Source organism: Macaca nemestrina, chromosome 8 (genome assembly GCF_043159975.1).
Source record: "Macaca nemestrina isolate mMacNem1 chromosome 8, mMacNem.hap1, whole genome shotgun sequence".
NCBI classification, from domain to species: Eukaryota; Metazoa; Chordata; class Mammalia; order Primates; family Cercopithecidae; genus Macaca; species Macaca nemestrina.
Window position 1 is genome coordinate 78,169,345 of NC_092132.1, and position 20,935 is coordinate 78,190,279.

General features: G+C 36.0%; 1 protein-coding gene across 23 annotated transcripts in view; it reads right to left on the minus strand.

Annotated features, from left to right (window-relative positions):
• The window catches only part of LOC105482167 (centrosome and spindle pole associated protein 1), a 160,637-nt gene that overhangs the window by 124,655 nt on the left and 15,047 nt on the right, over positions 1–20,935 (minus strand). For 9 of the 23 annotated variants that reach the window (XR_011606966.1, XM_011742146.3, XM_011742136.3 and 6 more), the window contains 5 exons: positions 13,228–13,331; positions 12,487–12,510; positions 7,454–7,534; positions 5,683–5,781; positions 3,584–3,999 (listed from right to left, as the gene is read on the minus strand). Coding sequence is in view for 22 of the 23 variants with exons in the window: in XM_011742146.3 (XP_011740448.2) it covers positions 3,584–3,999; positions 5,683–5,781; positions 7,454–7,534; positions 12,487–12,510; positions 13,228–13,331 (724 nt within the window). In the remaining variant the exon portion in view is untranslated. Of the gene's footprint in view, positions 1–3,583; positions 4,000–5,682; positions 5,782–7,453; positions 7,535–10,028; positions 10,767–12,486; positions 12,511–13,227; positions 13,332–14,980; positions 15,559–16,425; positions 16,559–20,840; positions 20,862–20,935 lie in introns of those variants that run through there. The other 14 variants (XM_071068153.1, XM_071068143.1, XM_011742135.3 and 11 more) reach the window with 8 other exon arrangements.

The window sequence follows — 20,935 nt, forward strand, 5'->3', positions numbered from 1 at the left end:
TCACTTATCACACCTTAATATATTGGGTTTTGTCAGAAAGGGACAGAACTCATAACTTTGAAATGCAAATCAGATATGATTGAGGGAATAAAATAACTGCAAAATGATTTCACCATCCTACTAACTAAAAAAAAAAAAAAAAAAAATATTTTAAATGAAAAAAATATTTCTCTCCCTATTTCCTTGAAGACATGAGTCAACAACTCTAGCTGATCAGGTAAAAATCTTAATACCCAAAGAAACCAGGTATAGGGTACAGGCCAACTTTATCCTAAAAATGAACATATGTTAATCTTTAAAAAAAAAAAAAATAGAAGCTAAAGAAAAACTCTGAGATGTTAACTGTGGACAACCAGTTTTCTCTTTGTTTTCAATTCTTTCCCAATTTTTATATTTACTTTGGTAGCACTGTTTTCTATTACCAATCCCATCTACCCTGTACCTGGTTTCTTTGGGTATTAAGAAGTAAAACTTCTTTTACTCATTAACATTGGTTAAAGTAAAACACAATAAAGTAAAATATTAACTTCTACAATTCAAGTTAATAAATAAGACTAGGATTACTATATTTAAATAGAGCCTATAAATTTCAAAGTATCTTAGGACATGCTATTACATTCTACTTTAGAAAGCTCCTAAAATATGATAAATTTTACTTAAATTGGTAAATATGAATAAATAAACAACACATATACACACACAATGCAACTGTCAATTACAGTGTTAACCACCTTGTTAATTATTTAAGAACACTGTCAGTGATTCATGATACAAATTTAGGAAGGTAACATCATTTTCTGAGAAAAGTTTTAGCTGTCCCATATTTATTTATTTATTTTGTTTGTTTGTTTGTTTGTTTTTGAGACGGAGTCTCGCTCTGTCGCCCAGACTGGAGTGCAGTGGCCGGATCTCAGCTCACTGCAAGCTCCGCCTCCCGGGTTCACGCCATTCTCCTGCCTCAGCCTCCCAAGTAGCTGGGACTATAGGCGCCCGCCACCTCGCCCGGCTAGTTTTTTGTATTTTTTTAGTAGAGATGGGGTTTCACCGTGTTAGCCAGGATGGTCTCGATCTCCTGACCTCGTGATCCGCCTGTCTCGGCCTCCCAAAGTGCTGGGATTACAGGCTTGAGCCACCGCGCCCAGCTAGCTTTCCCATATTTAAGTATGGGGAAATATTTCATTAATAATTATGGTATATGAAAAAAGTAAATGTTTATAGGGTAGAGAAAAATTGAAACCAAAAATAAAAAATTATTATAAACCAAAACTAGAATTGACCAGATGCTGACTTTTAGGAAAGGAAAAAAAAAAAAAAAAAGAACAAAGAAAACTTAGAAGAATTAAGGAAAATTAACTGTGCACTTCTCATGATACATTATAATTATTTTTTGTCAAGAACTTCTGATCAAGATTGCACAGTATGTTAAGAATAAATGCTTGGAGCAAGAGATGAAACTCAGTTCCACATTTCTTTAGTCTCAAGCTTTTCACAAATACAGTCATTTCTCCTATCAACCAGTTGATTTATAAACTACTGAATGACTGAAATCCTTTTTTTTTTTTTTTTTTGGTGGAAATAAGGAATCTACAAATCTGAAGTAAATCCAATTTTAAATTCAATTGTTAAAGAGACACATAAGAAAAAACACTTGGAGATGCCAAAGTTGATATAATAAAATAAAAATACATAAAATATGATTTATATATTGAAACACTTTAAAGTATTTAACAAGAATTATTCTCACTCAACCTCATGTTTAATCTATTCTTAAATAGTATTTGGGAAAGTTTATATAGAAGGAATTTATTTTATTTATGGGATACATAAGAAGATACAATAGTTCTCAAATAGAATGATATTCATTTGTCAGTTCATGTATAAAATTATCACAGGGTATAATTATAAAAGTAATAGATTAAAATATATAAAAAACAAAGAAGCTACCATTATAATATGTTTCTTAAAATTCCAAACTTAAAAAGGTATGCATTACATTCATCCTAAAGGTAAACAAATATCATAAAGGGAAAGGAAGTTCTCATGTACAAAGGAGACATCATCACCAAGAGTTGAAGAGTACTTGCAGTTCCCGAATTGAGTTATTTTAGTTTAGTCAGCCTTTAACTACCTTCATATATAAGCATTTTCAAATATAACATTATAGGATTTGGAGAATTTTCTAAGTATAAACAATTAGATTCAGATTAGAGAAACTATAATTGCCATTTCCAAATTTTAATCAATCAAATTACCTAAATCAGGTAAATATTAAAAGTATTGTGTGAAGACATAACAGCTACAGAATGTAGAAGACAAAGAACTGTAAAAGCTTTGTATCGTAATAGTTAGAATACTAAATGTACAGCATTACCACTGAAAATTTTTTCTAAAATACTTAAAAACTAATCTATTTGGACTAGTAAATAAAGCAGGTCCCAAAAGCTGCTCAAAATGTATTAACACTTGTCAAATAAACAAGTCAATGACAAATATGAGACCGTAAGGTATTCATTCCTAACTCCAAAACAAGTTAGGTTAAACTATGGCAAGTATCAATGTTATGATAAATACAACAATAAACCCTCATTGTAGCAGTTAAGAAATTATAAATACTGTCACAAAAACATTCAAAGGAACTGAAAACCATCTGAAAATCTGATTGAAAAAACTTATGACTACAGGAATAAACTGTATTTCATCTATTTTAAGGTATCCTTTTTTCACACGTTTTATGTTATTTATTTATTTTTGTTATTGCTGTTGAGACAGAGTCTTACTCTGTCGCCCAGGCTGGAGTGCAGTGGCGTGATCTCCACTCACTGCAACCTCAGCCTCCCGGGTTCAAGCGATTCTCCTGCCCAGCTTTCTGAGTAGCTGGGATTACAGGTGTGCGCCTCCATGCCTGGCTAATTTTTGTATTTTCAGTAGAGATGGGGTTTCACCACGTTGGTCAGGTTGGTCTCCACCTCCTTACCTTGTGATCTGCCCGCCTCGGCCCCCAAAGTGCTGGGATTACAGGCATGAGCCACCAGACCTGGCCACATTTTAATATATGAAGTCAGAATAGCCAATGACCTGGTTTTATGTCAAGTTATTGCAGACAGTTATTTTTCCCCTCATCCAAGAGCACTATGAATTGAGAAAACTCTGAATTCTGGTCTCAAGGTTTCTTTGGACACTACTGGCAGTATGAATTTGGACTGTGAACTTGAATCAGTACCAATTTACACTTCAAATTCTCAGGGAAGGCTGTTTGTATCTTTACTCTCCACTCACTGACAAGGTTGAGACGTGGGCGTTCCCTCTGTGTTCCTTTCTGTGGGGACAATTCACATACTTTTACATAATGGGTGTAGCCTTTCAGTTTTCCAACTTTATAACACGGCCGCCACCTTGAGTGTTTTCTTTTTCCCCTCAGTGGGACATAAAATAATGATGCATTTTAAAACTGACAGCAACTTAGAATTAATTATGATAAAACTGCTTCTCCCTACTAAAATGATAAAAAGTAACAGCAGCAAATATTAACAATTAATTTGCTATATTAAGCTAATAAAGAAAATAAAAATGAAGTTGTAAATACCTGTCATTTGTATACACTCTCAAAAGTCTTCTATCAAAATCACTTTCATATCTAAACCTCTCATCCATTTCTTCACTTACTTCAGGATCTTGGCCTGGTCTATGATACCGTCTATCAAAAACACGATCCTCATTAAATTTGTGAAATCTTCTATCTGGAATGCCAGCCTTGCTTGCAAACCTCTGATGTTTTAGGTTGGAAATGCCTACTTCTTCATTTGCTTTTTTAATAATTCTTCTATTCCTTACTTCGAGTTCATCATCTAGTCGTCTTTGGTTCAGAAGTTCTTCATATGCCTCTGAAGGAGTTAAGACATCTTTTCTAGGACCCTCTGAATTTTCGCAAGATGTATGTTTTTGTGAAGTTAAATCAGGCTTAACTTGACCAATAGGTTTTTTATTTCTTTGACTCTTGGGCTGTTCAATTAAAAAAGAAAAAAGAAACAAAACTTGATGAGAAACTATCTCTCATAAGGTAATTAAACCCTCAATTTATACTTAGTCTATCATTTTAACTCTGATGTTTGTTTAATCACGCATATATATATATATATGTTTTTACATGAATGTTCATATAAGCTTTACTTGTAATAGCAAAAGCCAGAAATAACTCAAATGTCCATCAACAGGGGAATGGATAAACAAGCTGATACAGCCATGCAATGGAACATTACTATGCAACAAAACTGAATGAATTATCCATACATTCAACAACACAAATGAACCTCAAAATAATCATACCGAGTGAAAGAAGCCACACCCCCAAAACTAGTATATCTTGTATGATCCATTTATATTAAATGATCAAATGTAAAGTAGTCTAGGGTGATAGAAGTCAGGTCAGGAAGATCTGGAGACAGTGTGGGAATAAGAGGAGGACAGTGAGGACACACAGATTCCAAAAGGTCCCAGAACCACTTTGGGGGATATGGGATAGGCTCGTTATCTTGATTGTGGTTTACATATTCTAAAACCCATCAAATTGTACAGTTTATGAAAAGTTAGTTTATTAAATAAAAATTCTAGGTGGAGGCCAGTGGACTGATTGAGCCTGGGAGTTCAAGACGAGCCTAGGCAACATTAATCGCCCATATATTTTTTTTTAGAAAAAAAAACTTGAAGAAAATTTTACCTTTCCGTGGCAGGGCACGGAGGCTCACGCCTATGATCCCAGCACTTTAGGAGGCCGAGGCGGGTGGATCACGAGGTCAGGAGTTCAAGACCAGCCTGACCAACATGCTGAAACCCCATCTCTACTAAAAATACAAAAATTAGCCAGTCGTGGTGGCAGGCACCTGTAATCCCAGTTACTCCGGAGGCTGAGGCAGGAGAATCACCTGAAGCCAGGAAGCGAAGGTTGCAGTGAGCTGAGATTGTGCCACTGCACTCCAGCCTGGGTGACAGAGCAAGACTCCATCTCAAAAAAAAAAAAAAAGAAAGAAAAGAAAGAAGGACAGGATAAACTAAATGCAAATTCCTATCCTAGGAGATATTACTTCAAAATATTTCAAATTAAATTCTCAACACAAAGGATACAGAAAGTGGTAAATGTTTTGAATGGTTTGGCCCCAGATACATCAATCATCCTTTTTTTTTTTTCCAGACCAGGTTTCGCTCTGTCACCCAGGCTGGAGCACAGTGACGCAATCTTGGCTCACTGCAACCTCTGTCTCCCAGGTTCAAGCAATTCTCCTGCCTCAGCCTCCCAAGTAGTTGGGATTACAGGCACCTGCCACCAAGTCCGGCTAATTGATCCTTAAATTTTGAAAAAAAAAAAAAGTATATATATATATATATAGAGAGCTAGGAATTGTCAACATAAAAACTCATTTAAATTTTTAAAAATAAATGAAAATCACTTAACAAAACTGATCTCTAAAATTAAATCTCCCTAATTACATGTTAAAAGTTCTTCAATATGAGATAAAACAACTTTCAAAACTAAACATTTAAATGTCCTGTGTTTGGTTTAATTTGGCTTAATTTTGCAAGTATTTACAAAAAAAAAAAAAAAGTAAAATGTCTAAAATAGAAAAACCTTTTCAAGTACAAAATATTCAACATGTGGTAGTACAGATTTACTTCAAAAGCAAAACCTACCTCAGTACTCTTTTCCACCTGCCTGAACTTTTCACTGGATTCTTCCTTACCCCTGAGAAACTGATTGTATTCTTTGTTACGTTCAAGTTTCAACCTTTCCTTAAAATAAAAATCAAAAGGCAGTGTTAACTTCACCTTCAGGAAAAAAAATACCTCAATGTCATATCGGAATGTCAAATCTGAATCATACATATCAGAACTCTTACCCAGAATCAAGCTTTACTAATAATTTCAAGGACAAATGTCACTGAAAGGTATGGGAGAAGTCGGAAGAGGTTTGAGGACACCCATACAGCTCCCCAGGTCTTTTTTGTCACGTAAGAATATGCACGACTACATGCTTTGGTCCATTAACACATGAGGTCTCTAATAGAAGGGAGTTGCTTTGTTCATGAAACATCTCCATTTTACACTCCAATAGTTAACAGAGCTTAGATGACATTTTCCAAAGAGCCATGCCACATAAATCCATAGATTGCAGGTTTGATTCCCAACAGCAATCCTAGACAAACCAGGTGTATTCTGCCAAAAGCATTCAGAGATAAATCTCTCCCACTAGTAAATATGATGATTGTGTTTGCCAAGAGAACTGTCATTAGCATGTTTCCAAAGAGATATGATGGGGTTACCTTCCTTCTTTCCTTCTCAAGGACACCTCCCTCTCCTAATGCCCCAACCCACTCCCTGAAGCACCTGCAGCTAACCATTTCCTTTCCAAGGTTAAAAAGGATCCTTTATATTTTAAACTTAAAAAGGCAAAATTATCATAGATTATAAAACATTATAATGAAATGTTCTGTTAAAGCACAAATATGTAAGATTAGAAAATGTTCTTAAATTTTAACATTTCCCGTGTCACTAAAACAACACAATCTAAAAACGTATTAAAGAAACTAGGTCAGCCGGGTGCGGTGGCTCACGCCTGTAACATCAGTACTTTGGGAGGCTGAGGCGGGTGGATCACGAGGTCAGGAGTTCGAGACCAGTCTGGCCAACATTGTGAAACCCCACCTCTACTAAAAATACAAAAAATTAGCCAGGCGTGGTGGCAGGCGCCTGTAATCCCCTGCCTCCAGCTACTCAGGAGGCTGAGGCAGGAGAATCACTTGAACTGGGGAGGCGGAGGTTGCAGTGAGCCAAGACCGTGCCACTGCACTCCAGCCTGGGCGACAGGGCGATACTTTGTCTCAAAAAAAAAAAAAGAAAAGAAAAGAAACTAGGTCTGTCTTTTGAAATTTATTAACTGTCAATTTTGTCTTATATACTATTTCATGATCTCTGATATACTCTGGTGAGACTGAGTCACTACGAGAGGTGTACAGTGCTTTATCACTTTCACCATGAAGGAACATGCACGTGTATTAATGGAGTGACAGAATCACACATTCAAAGAACCCTTACCCTCACCCGACATAAAAGCTCACTATAATTTCACATCCACTCATTCCAATAACTGTGTTACATAGCATAAACTTTACAGTCAGAAACCCATGGTGAAAAAAATGAATTCTGAATATTCAGTTAAGTATAACTGAATACAGCAACAGAATCAACATATTAAAGAAATATACAATTATATGGTTACAAATGTGTTCAAGAAAATTTTTTTAAACAGCATAAACATGATTCCATGGATTTTTGAAAAAGAAATATATTCAAGTATGGAGAAATGATGTGATCTTCCATTTGCATTTAAATCAGCAGTATGTTCTTTTATGATTTTGATGCCTGGGAAAACTGCTACCCACAATAACTACTCCTATCCACCTACCTTAGCAGATAACCTCTCACCAATAGGAAGAGAAACTCCCAAAGTAGATGGATCTGTTTCACTCGTAGATAGAAAATTTGTCTGTATATATACACATCAAAAAAATATATTACCTAATTGCCTTTATAAAATATGTTGCATAAATGTGTCTTTGCATTCTATATTCTAACCTAGTATTACATTATGCAAAGCAAACGAATGAAATGGAATGAAGACAGAAACTACAAATCTATATAGACCATACCAAAAGCATTTGGAAAAAAGAGAATTTTCTTCCAATCAACAACTTCCTGAAAGGGAAAATCAGGCCTTAATTTTCATTTGCAATATATATATGTCTATTGATTCAAGATGATTAGAAGCACGAAGAAAAACTTTCCCAATTTATATTCGTCTTCTAAGCACATACTCTTCATTATCAGTGCTCTACTGTCTTTTTGTTCTCAAGGCAAATTTAAACTTCCTCACAAATACCTTAATGCATGCCACAACAGTTTTTTTCTATTTTTCCTATAATTATGTGAGTGAATATCTACTGAAATGCCAATAGATATAAATTATGAATGTTGTTTATGTGTTCCTCCAATCTTGTTCATTAAGCATTTAAGTAACGCAGTGTAGTAGAGGCAGCATTAGACTAGCAGTCAAAAGACCTAGGATCTATGACTAGCCCAAGCATTTATTAGTTATGTAACACTGAGGAAGTCACTTAACTTCTCTGACAGACACTTTCTTCTGTAAAATGAGAATAGTACCTGCTCTGCCTACCTACCAAAGCTGGTATAAGGATGAAGGAGGATAAAAAATATAAAATCCCTTTGAAAGCTATAAAGAAAATACAAAGGACTGGTTAAAAAAAAAAAAAAATACACATGATCCCCAACTGGTAAAAAAAATACATATGATCTCCAACTTTCTGGTACTGTTACTTAGTAGTCAAATAATTTGGAATAATGTACTTCACTTCACTTCAGTTTCCTTGTCTGTAAAACAGAAATAATGTCATCTACACATCACTAGGTTATAAGGATTAAATCAATCAATAATTGTCAATCTGCCTAATTCCATGCCTTTTACTTATTCACTAAACAAGCAATTAGCAACCATCTAATACTATGCAGGTACTATTTTCAGGTGGTAGGGATACAAATATATTTTCCCTATATTCAAGGGATTTACAATTCAGTTGCAGAAACAGATATGTAAGCAAATAACCACAAAACAATGTATTAACTACTACAATAGCGTTGTATTCAAAACATTATGGAAAGAGAGTAATTAGCAAAACTCAGTGATTAATAAAGTTTCATTAAATCTGGCCAGGCAGGGTGGCTCATGCCTGTAATCCTAGCAGGTTGGGAGGTCGAGACAGGTGGATCACTTGAGCTCAGGAGTTCAGACCAGCCTGGGCAACAGGGCGAAACCCCGTCTCTACTAAAAACACAAAAAATTAGCCGGGCTTGGGGCCGCGCGCCTGTAGTCCCAGCTACTTGGGAGGCTGAGGCAGGAGAATCCCCTGAACCTGAGAAGTGGAGGTTTCAGTGAGCCAAGATCAGCACCACTGCACTCTAACCTGGGTGATAGAGTGAGACTCTGTCTCAAAAATAAATAAAGTGTCATTAAATCTGAATTTACAAATGAGTTGTGCTACAAAAGCTAATTTGAAAGTTGGCTGTATGGAACTCTAAACTTATCTGACAAAGAAAAAATAAGACACATGACCAGATCCCTGAGTGATTTTACCTCCTATATACTGAAGTACATTATACACCTAATTATTTTGTAGAGTTATAAATGCATGAAAAACCCATTCACAGTTCCAACCAGGAAGATAGATTTAACATCCTCACTCCTTCATTGGGCAATTTCCCATTCCAAACATGGGTCAAGAATGATGTTCGAAATTTTCAATAAAATGAAAAGAATAAACAATAACAACAACATAGGCTGGGAGTGGTGGCTCATGTCTGTAATCCCAGCACTTTGGGAGGCCAAGGCAGAAGGGACACTTGAGCCCAAGAGTTCGAGATCAGTTTGGGTATTTAAAAAAAAAAAAAAAAAAAAACTTTTTTTTTTATTATTATACTGTCTCTATCAAAAAAAATTTTTTTAATTCTTAAAAAAAGAACAACATAGTGAGTTTTTTCAAAAAGCTAAATTTTAATCATTCATTCATTCACTCATTCATTCAATAAATACTGAGTGCCTACCATGTGCCCAAACTCTCTGATGCATTTGGGACTGAAAAAAACAAATAAAGATTCCTGCCCTCCAAAAGCATACATTCAAGCTGGGGAAAATGAAAAAGAAATAATAAACATAATGAAGAGTAATTATACAGCATGCTAGAAGGTAATAATTACTGTAACAAAAAGGAAATTAAAAGGACAGGCTACAGATAGTGCAGGTTTATCAGGCATGAGGGTGGGAAGAACAAAAATCAAGAATTCTCTTTTGGACATGGTCTACATAAGATAATAGGTAGATTTCAAAGTGAAAATGTGAATTATGCAGCCAGCTAGAAAAGTCTGAAGTTCAGGATGGAGGTCTGGGCTGGAGATATTAATTAACTGACCCAATTTAAAAACTGTTCCCGTGAGAACATGTCTTTTCTGTGTTTAGACGGTCAAGCATCTTTTATCCTAAAAACAGGAAATCATCTCTGGGCAGGAAGGGCTCAGGAAAAAAAAAAATTAATTAAAACAGGAAAAAAGATGGTAGTTGTTTGTTTTAATAACTCTTCTTGGCAAAATTAAAAGATTTGATTTGATTTTCTTTTTTTAACTCAAATATCCATGCAATCCAAGTCTGGAAGCCACAAGAGATATGAGTGGGACTTGGAAACCATACATATTTCAGGGGGTCCAGGAAGCTACAGCCAGCTCCCTATATTCTGTGTAGTTTTATTTTTCTCTTGCTTTCCCTTCCATTCCCACCTTCTCAAACGTGAACAAAAGACTCTCTCTAATTTTAAGGAAATACTGCTCCTCTACAAGACTATATTCTTTTTTCTTTTTTTTTTTTTTGAGATGGAGTCTCACTCTGTCGCCCAGGCTGGAGTGCAGTGGCCTGATCTCGGCTCACTGCAAGCTCCGCCTCCAGGGTTCATGCCATTCTCCTGCCTTAGCCTTCCGAGTAACTGGGACTATAGGCACCTGCCACTACTACAGGCGCCTGCCACCACGCCAGGCTAATTTTTTTGTATTTTTAGTAGAGACGGGGTTTCACCGTGTTAGCCAGGATGGTCTCGATCTCCTGACCTCGTGATCCGCCCACCTCTGCCTCCCAAAGTGCTGGGATTACACGCGTGAGCCACCATGCCTGGCCGACTATATTCTTAATAATCTAAAAAACTGGCCAGGTGCGGTGGCTCATGCCTGTAATCCTAGCACTTTAGGAGGCTGAAATGGGCAGATCACAAGGTCAGGAGTTTGAGACCAGACTGGCCAATAAGGTGAAACCCCAGCTCTACTAAAAACACAAAAAAATTAGCTGGGCGTGGTGGTGGACGCCTGTAGTCCCAGCTACTTGGGAAGCTGAGGCAGAAGAATCGCTTGAACTCGGGAGGTGGAGATTGCAGTGAGCCAAGATCGTACCACTGCACTCCAGCCTGGGCGACAGAGCAAGACTGTCTCAGAAAACACACACACACACACACACAAACAAATAAAAAAATCTAAAAAAACACTCCTTCACATCCCTTTGAATTTAAAGATTTCTACTTTCATGAAGGCAATTTCTTCTTATGTCCCCCACCACTATCTTTTTAAAAAATCTTACCTAGGGAGTAATGCAAAACCTACAAGAGAAAATAGTAAATATCTGATACCAGAAGAAAACTCCACCTAAGAAGAAGAGGTAGCGAAGGGGAAGATAATGAGGTATAAGCCCAGGGAGTCAGGCTGGAACATGAAAGACATGTGCCATGCTAAGGAATTTGAATTTTTATCCTGGAGTGAAAATTAGCACAAGGAAATCAGTTAACAAGTTGAGCAGCAATTTAAGACAATAAGATGACAGTCTCTACATGCAGAACTGTCTTAAAACACAGTTACCATGCTCTTCACAGGCTATTTAAGAAAGTATGATACTTATCACTACCTATCACATATAACCAGTTAAAAATCCACCGCCTTCTAATTTGATCCTATCCTATACACATCGTTATTCCTTACTACTCTCAAAAAGAATGATACTCTGACCCACTCAGGCTGGTAAAGCTAATATGCCTCATTCATACAAAGCTAAAGTCTACCCTCTGGGTCCCCCTTTACTCTATGCTCTCCATCTGAAAAGCTTTCTCACTTCGATTCTCTCTCTAGATCATCCAAATCTAGATTGCCTCACAAAATAGAAATTCCCACTATGAGGACTTTCTTGATCATTATATCCTTCTTGTAGTTACCACTTTCTGAATTGTATGAATGCTATCTCTACAACTAAATTCTAAGCCTCTTGAAGACAGGATGCATACCTGATACATCTTCATAATAAGTGTTTAAAATACGTTAGTTGAATGGTGAATCCGTGAGATTCTTTTTAAAACCAGTTTTGTAAAACCATAAACTGTTTCTCTTTGTTTTCTAATATAAATGGACAAATGTAATTTACAGATTTTGTTGCAAAAACAGAGTAATCCAAATTCTGACAACATGTAGTTCAAATATCTTAGATATTCTACTACTCTATTAATCTTACTGTGATTAGCATAATTTAAGAAACGAAAAATTGCATGCTAAAAACAGACTTAACTGCAGAATATTCAAAAAGAATGCATAAGAAAGCAATAAACAAATGCAAAGCAGGAATCAAAAGTAATGACTATATTAACAGAAAATTATAATGTGTACGCTGTCATCTGCTAAAAGCAAGAATACAAAGTGGTGCCATTCAAACATCTCAAAATCACAAATGAACCCATTTTCCTAATTGGTTTGAATCTCATAAATGCAAACAATTGCAAGCTACTAGATCATAAAAAAAAAAAGAGAGAAAGCAAAAACTGAAGGAGGACATTTTGCAGACAACCCTACCTTTCTTTTCCCTTGTGTAATGCCCTAAAGTCAAGGGAAACAAACCATTGACAACGTGTATTCAGTCAAAGTTCATTCTCTCCGTGTGTAAATCAGAATAAATAAGAGACAGTTTGTACATTTGGAACAAACATAAAGCAGTAAAAAATTAAAGAATATCTTGAGATCACAACAAACATCATGATTGTTTATAATAATTTTATAATCTAAATTTAAAACTTACAATAAAGCTTTACGTCGGCCATTATATAATTTAACAAAAACACTAAAGAGTTCTACTAAGTAAAACATGATATCATAAAACAAAAGCTTTAGTGGCTAAATAATTAAATGTAATTGTATAAGCTTGGCTCATAGGAAAACAATTAGCAACTAGAACTCCACATGTCATTTTAATACATAGTTGGGGGGTGTAGAAGAGAGGGAAACCATGATTGAACTACTTCAAACCATGACAACTTTACAGAAAACATGAAAAACCATAATTAACGATCTCACTTAAAATTAGAATCCACTGCCTTAGTCAAAAGGTCAAAAGTCTGTATTAATCTATGGCGCCAGTTCTCAGCAATATTTTTTCTCTATCAATGTCATATATGCCACTTAACTTTGACTATACTACTACTTTGCTAGTACCACTGAAAACCTAAACATTAACACATATGACTAATACCTTATGAAAACAAATTTAGGAGCTGAATTCTGAAACATTAAACCCAACTCATTAATAGAACTCGTTACCTGAGTAAGATAACGTCTGTAATCTTGCCGCAATTCTTCTTTTAATTTATGTTTCTTCCGTTCATAGTCGTCCCCAAGTGGTAAACTTAATCCATAATCAATTCCTAGAAAAAAAACAACTACTTAATATAATTCATTTTCAAACCAGTCTCAAAGTTCTACTTCCTGTAACAAAGCACAGTAAGAAGGAACACAATTATGCTGATTCGGAGACTAGGATTAGGGTAAGTTTTTTACTAAAATGTCTCAATAGATAATACATTCACATAATCAAAAATATTATCAAAAATATCATTCTCATCCATGAGCCCTAGCCACCCTGTTCTCCTGTCCAGAACAACAAACATTTTTATTTCTTGTCTCCATGCAGAGAGTTTTTTAATACATCTATAAACAGATACTTTAATATTATCATATACATATTTATATGCATGTGTGCATTACATTTACTTTTTCCCCCATTAAGATAAGTAGTCCAGCATTGTTTGGCATCTTGCTTTCTCAAGAACAGCAAAATTAAAGCAAAGCTAATTATCTTTACTTCTTCACTTAATTATATACTAATTTCTATAAAAATAAATACCAACAACAATTTTAATGCATCATTTTCAGTCTAAGAAAACCAGTAACATGATTTTCTTAGCATATAAGAATATCGTTAATATAACATGTTTCTGAGAAAAAATTATTAGGGCCATGTGTTGCTTAGGATGACATTTCTTTTTTTTTTTAGTTTTCTACCAAAGAGCATTCAGATAGGATGAAATTCCTAAAAACTTCTGAAGTTAAACCACTTCTAATTTCACAAAAATGGATATTAATTTTTATTGTGGTAAAATATATATAATATAAAACCTACCATTTTAATCATTTCAAGCATACAATCCAGTGGCATTAAGTACATTCACAATGTTGTACAATCATCACCACTATCCATTTCCAGAATTTTTTCATCATCCCAAACAGAAACTCCATAAATGCATGTTAATTTTTGAAGAAAAATTTTGAATTTGAGTAGTGTTTCCTTACACAAAATTTAAAAATCAAATTACATTTAGGGATGATGATGACTGTACAACTTGTAAATATACTAAAAACCATTGAATTGTAGACTTTAAATAGGTACGTTATGGTGTATAAATTATATCTCAAGAAAGCTATCAAAAATCAAATTATATACTTTTCAAATCTTCAATAATAAAATACTATATCAAGAAGCATAGACATTAGATGAGTATTTAGATTTCTGAAGCTTCATTCCTTTTTTAGTTCCACTATACACATAATACTATAGCATTAAAAAATTATCATTTCTAAACAAAATAAAACTTGTCTTTTTTTTTTTTTTTTTTGAGACAGGGTCTTGCTCTGTCACCCAGGCTTGAGTACAGTGGCGTGATCATGGCACAATGCAGCCTCAACCTCCTGGCCTCAAGCAATCCTTCCATCTCAGCCTCCTGAGTAGCCAAGACTACAGGCATGAGCCACCACACCCGGCCAAAACTTTCCTTAAAGATTCAGCTATGAGCACTACAGATGAAATAAAATTTGACTGTAGCTTATAAACTGATATAAAAAATCACCATTTGTGCCTTATTTCTCACAATGTAGCTGAATGATGGGAACTTTTCAAAAATGTGTCATATCACTGCTTTACTACATCACTGAAACATTTCAGGCAGGGAAAAGACCAGCGTAATATAAACATAAGCGGATGTTTATGGATTCTTACAGAATACTAAAATCCACTTACCGCTATCAACACTGGAATTCTCTTTATAAACATTTCTGGCCTATTCAACTCCTTGATGATAGAGCGTGTAACAGAGGATTCCTTAGGGACACCTCTTACACATGCTTCTAACTCTCTTCCAAAAGAAACTAAAGCATTCCATATGCTGGGAATTTTAAATCATCCTAGAAAGGAACTGTTTCCTTTTGAAGGAATCTAAACCTTTTTTTAAAGATACAGAATTTAAGCCTAAGGAGAGAAAGTTTCGATTCTCATGTTCAGAATGGAACATCATATATAAAACTAAACTATAAAATCTATGAAGGCAAGGTCCACACACTATTCAATTTTATAATGCTGGCACATAACTTTAACCCAAGAAAATGTTCATCGAATAAATCTGCAAATGAATATATGCATGAGTGCCTGAGCCAGAGAAAGAAATGAGAAAAGGTGAGGGGGAACAATATACTATACTTAATATTCCATTTCTCCTGTTAGCGGTCTGACTGCACAGAGTTAGTTACCAAAGTTACATATCACTAGTCACACAGGGTCACAATGGATGTTCTATTATGCCAAGGAGAAAAAGACAACAATGCTGCCAGGATGATGCCAACACACTGCCTTCCCATCCAGGAACAAGCAATTTACAAATTTACAAAAAGCATATGTTTAAGGTGGCTTTTACTGCTGTTTTTCAATTCTACTGGGTGGGTTTATGTGGAAGAATGGAAAGAAAAACATAATTCATTTTCATTTAAATTATTACTCACATATACATATATATATATATATATATATATATATATATATATATATATATATATATATTTTGAGAAGAAGTCTCGCTCTGTTGCCCAGGTTGGAGTGCAGTGGCGCAATCTTGGCTCACTGCAACCTCCGCCTCCCGGGTTCAAGTGATTCTCCTGCTTCAGCCTCTCAAGTAGCTGGGATTACAGGCACCTGCCACCCCTGGCTAATTTCCATATTTTTAGTGGAGACAGGGTTTCACCATATTGGCCAGGCTGGTCTCAAACTCCTGACCTCATGATCCGCCCACCTCAGCCTCTCAAAGTGCTGGGATTACAGGCATCAGCCACTGCGCCCAGCCTATTATTCATATTAAGTTAAAGTTTTATTTACTAACAGTATTTGCTTTTCACTATTAATTCAAATAGTATTATAAAATTGTCTTAACAATTTTATATAACAAAATATATATAAATATATAATCTCTTCTAAGTTATTTATAACTTTATTAATTTAATGTTTAGTCAACAGAAAACACTAACTTTTTCATTCTTATTTTTGTCGTCTTGTACCATTTTATGGCGTTAGAGCTAAGTCACAGATATAAAATTAGGAACTGTATAGAACAATGTAAATATCCTATTCTTTTAAACCATGCATTAACAGTAACATCTCAATTGACTTAATGAGCTAAGGAACACGGTGAGGCTTACTTATTGGGCTGTTGTCTTCTGGTGGATCTAGTAGCAAGTAAAGCATTCGTGTCACTTTAGGGTCATTTGAAGTGATGTCACTTCATCAAGTATAACATCAATGACCCTAAGATAGTTAACATTATACTTCAGAACTATAGTAATTAGAAGTAATTGGTTTCTATAGCAGTTATGGCTTACATAAAATACTTAAGACTAAAGTATATAACTTCTTTAAAATTAACTTACCTTCTAACAGGGCATTCATCATAATTACTCTATGAAACAGATTACCATGGAACTTTTACTTTCTTTTCATTATTATACTATCATAAAAAGCATTATGTAAAAATAATCGAAAGACAAATTATAGGACATAATAATAGGCCTTTACATAATGGGTGACTTACAAGGAGATGTGACTAATTGAGGAGACACTGCACTCTTAAATTACAGCTATAAAGGTATTACTACAAGGACCCATTTGACTCATACAAAATGAATAAAAACTGTAGAAGAGTATCTGTGATTTAGTTTACAACAGGATAAACCTAAGACAAAGAGGACTGATAATTAAAACTATAAGCCTGGGTGCTGTGGGTCACACCTGTAATCCCAGCACCTTGGGAGGCCGAGGTAGGTGGATTACTTGAGGTAAGGAGTTCGAGACCAGCCTGACCAAGATAGTGAAACCCCGTCTCTATGAAAAGCACAAAAAAAGTAGCTGGGTGTGGTGGCAGGCACCTGTAATCCCAGCTACTCAGGAGGCTGAGGCAGGAGAATCACTTGAACCCAGGAGGCAGAGGTTGCAGTGAGCCGAGACAGCACCACTGCACTCCAGGCTGGGCAACAGAGCGAGACTCCGTCTCAAAACAAGTAATTAAAACTATAATTAGACAGATGCAGTGGCACAAACCTATAGTCTCAACTACTTAGGAGCCAGAGAAGGGAGGATCGTTTGAACCCAAGAGTTCAAAACCAGCCTGGGCAACATAGCAAGACTCTATCTTTACAAAAAATTTAAAAATTAGTCGGGCATGGTGGCCTGAGCCTATAGTCCTAGCTAGTCGAGAGGCTGAGGCAGGAAGATACCCAGAGCCCAGGAGTTTTAAGCTACAGTAAGCTATTATGGTGCCACTGCACACCAGCCTGGATGACAGAGCAAGATCCTCTCCCTTAAAAAAACTGGGTGGTGGGGGGAACTATATGTTTTAGGACCTTCACAAATTTGTATCATTTTAAAAAGATTAATGGGAGCATTTAAAAGATTAATGTAAGTATTTCTCAACAATATTGATTATTGTTAATAACAGTAATTGTTGTTAAACAATAAGTTAGTAAGAATTTCTTTTAATGAAATAAACACAAATATTATGCCTAGAAACAGTTTAGGGAGATAAAAGATCTTTTATAGATCACTTTTAGGTGACTTTCTCTTAATATTACTAGTATGTAAGTTATTCTGACAAACTCCTTATTAAAGACATTGTTTCATTAGCTTATATGAACTAAATCATGTACATCCTACATGTAATAAAAAAACTGGACTGTTACTTTCTCTTGGCTTGGAAAAGAAAAAAGAAAAAAAAGTAAATGGCCTTTGCCTCTATTTCCTGGGAAGTAACCTCTAAATCCTTAAAATTTTCCACACAATGGGAAGGTCTTTATTATTCACGGTGGGCACCTTGGACCACACCTAATAGTTTACACTAACAAGGTAAATCATTGTGAGCCCCTAGTGGGTTTGACCTTAAAATTTACCCGATGATGGGAACATCTTTATTATTCACAGTGGGTACCCTGGACCACACCTAACAGTTTATACTAACAAAGTCAATCATTGTGAACCCCCAGAGAGTTTACACTACAGAGATGACAAAAATGGGAGCTGGTCATGCCAGAAAAACCAACCATGTGATTTGAGGGTTGGGCCTTTGTGCCAGGTGACATCAGCCAGGCGCATGGGGAATGAATGTAGCAGGGCTGGAGATCAAGCCAAGAAGCAATGATTCAACCAATCATTCCTACATAAGGAAAATCCAGTAAAAACTCTGGACACTCAGGCTCAGGTGAGGCTGATTGGCAATATGCTGTATCCTGTCACATACTGATGTGCCAGGAGGGTAATGCCTCCCTGAGACTAACAGATACTTCATGTTTGGACCCTCCCAGACCTTACCCTATTTGTCTCTCCCTTTGGCTAGTTCTGATCTGTATACTTATGCTATAAAACTGTGACCATTAAATATAGCACTTTCTTGAGTTCTGTGAGTCATTCTTATGAATTATTGAACTTGAGGGGATGGGGGAAACCCCCAAATTTATAGCCAGATGGTCAGACCTGAGGGTGTCCTGGTGACCCTTGGATTTGCAACTGGAGTCTAAAGTGAAGGCAGTCTTGTGGAGGCCTATGCCCTTAACCTGTGAAGTCTGGTCCAAGTCACTGTAATGCTACCTCGAATCCTTTTATGAAAGGTATAAATAGTGGTAGAAAGAATCACATGGAATTAACCATGAATATCATCAGTATCTAACAGAAAAGAATTTATAAAATCATAGTGTTGTATGATAGTTGTACTATGAGCTATCAAAGATTGTTTTCATTGGATAAAATGAGTATGTCCAGTTTATATATCACTGATTACTACACTATGCTTAATTACTTATTCAAACTATGATATTACAGTGCTTTAAGTCAATACCTCATTTCCAAATTTGACCTACATTAGACCTGTTTTTTATAATTCCTAAATGAGACCACTTAAGGAAAACCCTTAGTTGCCAAATAATTTTACATTTTTCCCAGTGTGAGAAACTATGTATTTGACTGAATTTTAAAGCCACAATTAATCAAGCAGGAGGTCAGTAACTAAAGCTTATGCGGTATAAAATTAGTCAAATTATATACTGTTCTTTAATAAAATTCCATGTGCATCAAAAATTATTAATTATGGTTTCAGATGGCAATGGAAGAAGCATTCCATGAAAATCAAAGTCAACACACCAAAGAGAATTGGTTTTATTTTTGCAATGGGGACATTAACTCGTTGGTTTAAAACATCTTTTCCAAGCAGTAAGTGCTGCACACTGTGCTAGGCAGTGGAAATACAATAGGAGGCAAGTTAGCATGTCACTGTGGCACAAAAGAGAAGCTGAATGAGTTCAAAACTACTCTTCAAAAGGAAAACCAATCCTCTAGAAGCACATGACAGGATTGACCAACCCAATCTAGCAGAAATAATAAGATGGAACATTTATCATACAAGAAAAAAAGAAGTTTGACGCAGAGACTAATATGATCAGATTTGTTTTATGCAAATATATAAAAAACACACAGCAATTTGGTAGAGGGGGCTAGACTGTAAAACAAAACAACCACCAAAAACACTAGGAAGCTTTTACAAAAATCTTACAGACAACAGAGGCCTGCATAAAAGAAAGTCAGTGGGATTACAGTCAAGTGACCTTATTTGAGATTTACGCATCAGAATCAACTAGACTTGTGTAACTGCTTGATATAGGAGACAGGAGATGACAGGAATCAAGGATGACTAGGCAGCCAGCTCAGTGAGATGGGGAGCACTTGAAAGTTTGACATGAGTATAAGTTAATTTTGCAAATTTTGATTTTGAGCCCATGCCATACATGACCATACAAGTACAGATGTCCAATAGAAAATCAGACATATGGATCAAGTTCACAATAGAACCTAGGACTGAGATAAAGATTCAGAAGTCATGAACACACTAATAGTAAATAAAGCCGTGTGAGCGGATATGGACACTCGGGGAGTGTATAAGATGAGAAGTCGGCCTAGGTCAGAGGCCCAAGTAACATCAATTAATGAAAAGGCAAAGGTCACCATCTTTTAGTTATACTTTTAACTCTCCATCATATGTGAATGTAATGATCAAAGAATAATTCCTAAGACAATTCAAAAACCTACATTTTTTTTTTTTAATTGAGATGGAGTCTCTCTGTCGCCCAGGCTGGAATGCAAGGGCACAATCTTAGCTCACAGCAACCTCCACCTCCTAGGTTCAAGTGATCCTCCACCTCGGCCTCCCAAGTAGCTAGGATTATAGGCTTGCGCCATCATGCTGGGCTAATTTTTTTGTATTTTTAGTAGAGACGGGGTTTCACCATGTTGGCCAGGCTGGTCTTGAACTCCTGACCTCAAGTGATCTGCTGGCCTTGGCCTCCCAAAGTGTTGGGATTACATGAGCCACCATGCCCAGCCCGAAAAACTACTTTTAAAAAGATGGAAGGCCAGGCACAAGTGGCTCACACCTGTAATTCCAGAACTTTGGGAGGCCGAGGCAGGTGGATGGCTTGAGCTAGGGAGTTCGAGACCAGCCTGGGCAACACAGCAAAATGCTACCTCTACAGAAAATATGTGTATATATAAAAAAGTCAGCCAGCATGGTAGTGCTCACCTGTAGTCTCAGCTACTTGGAGGCTGAGGAGGGAGGATGAATCACTTAAGCCTGGAAAGTGGAGGTTGCAGTGAGCCAAGATTATGCCACTGCAC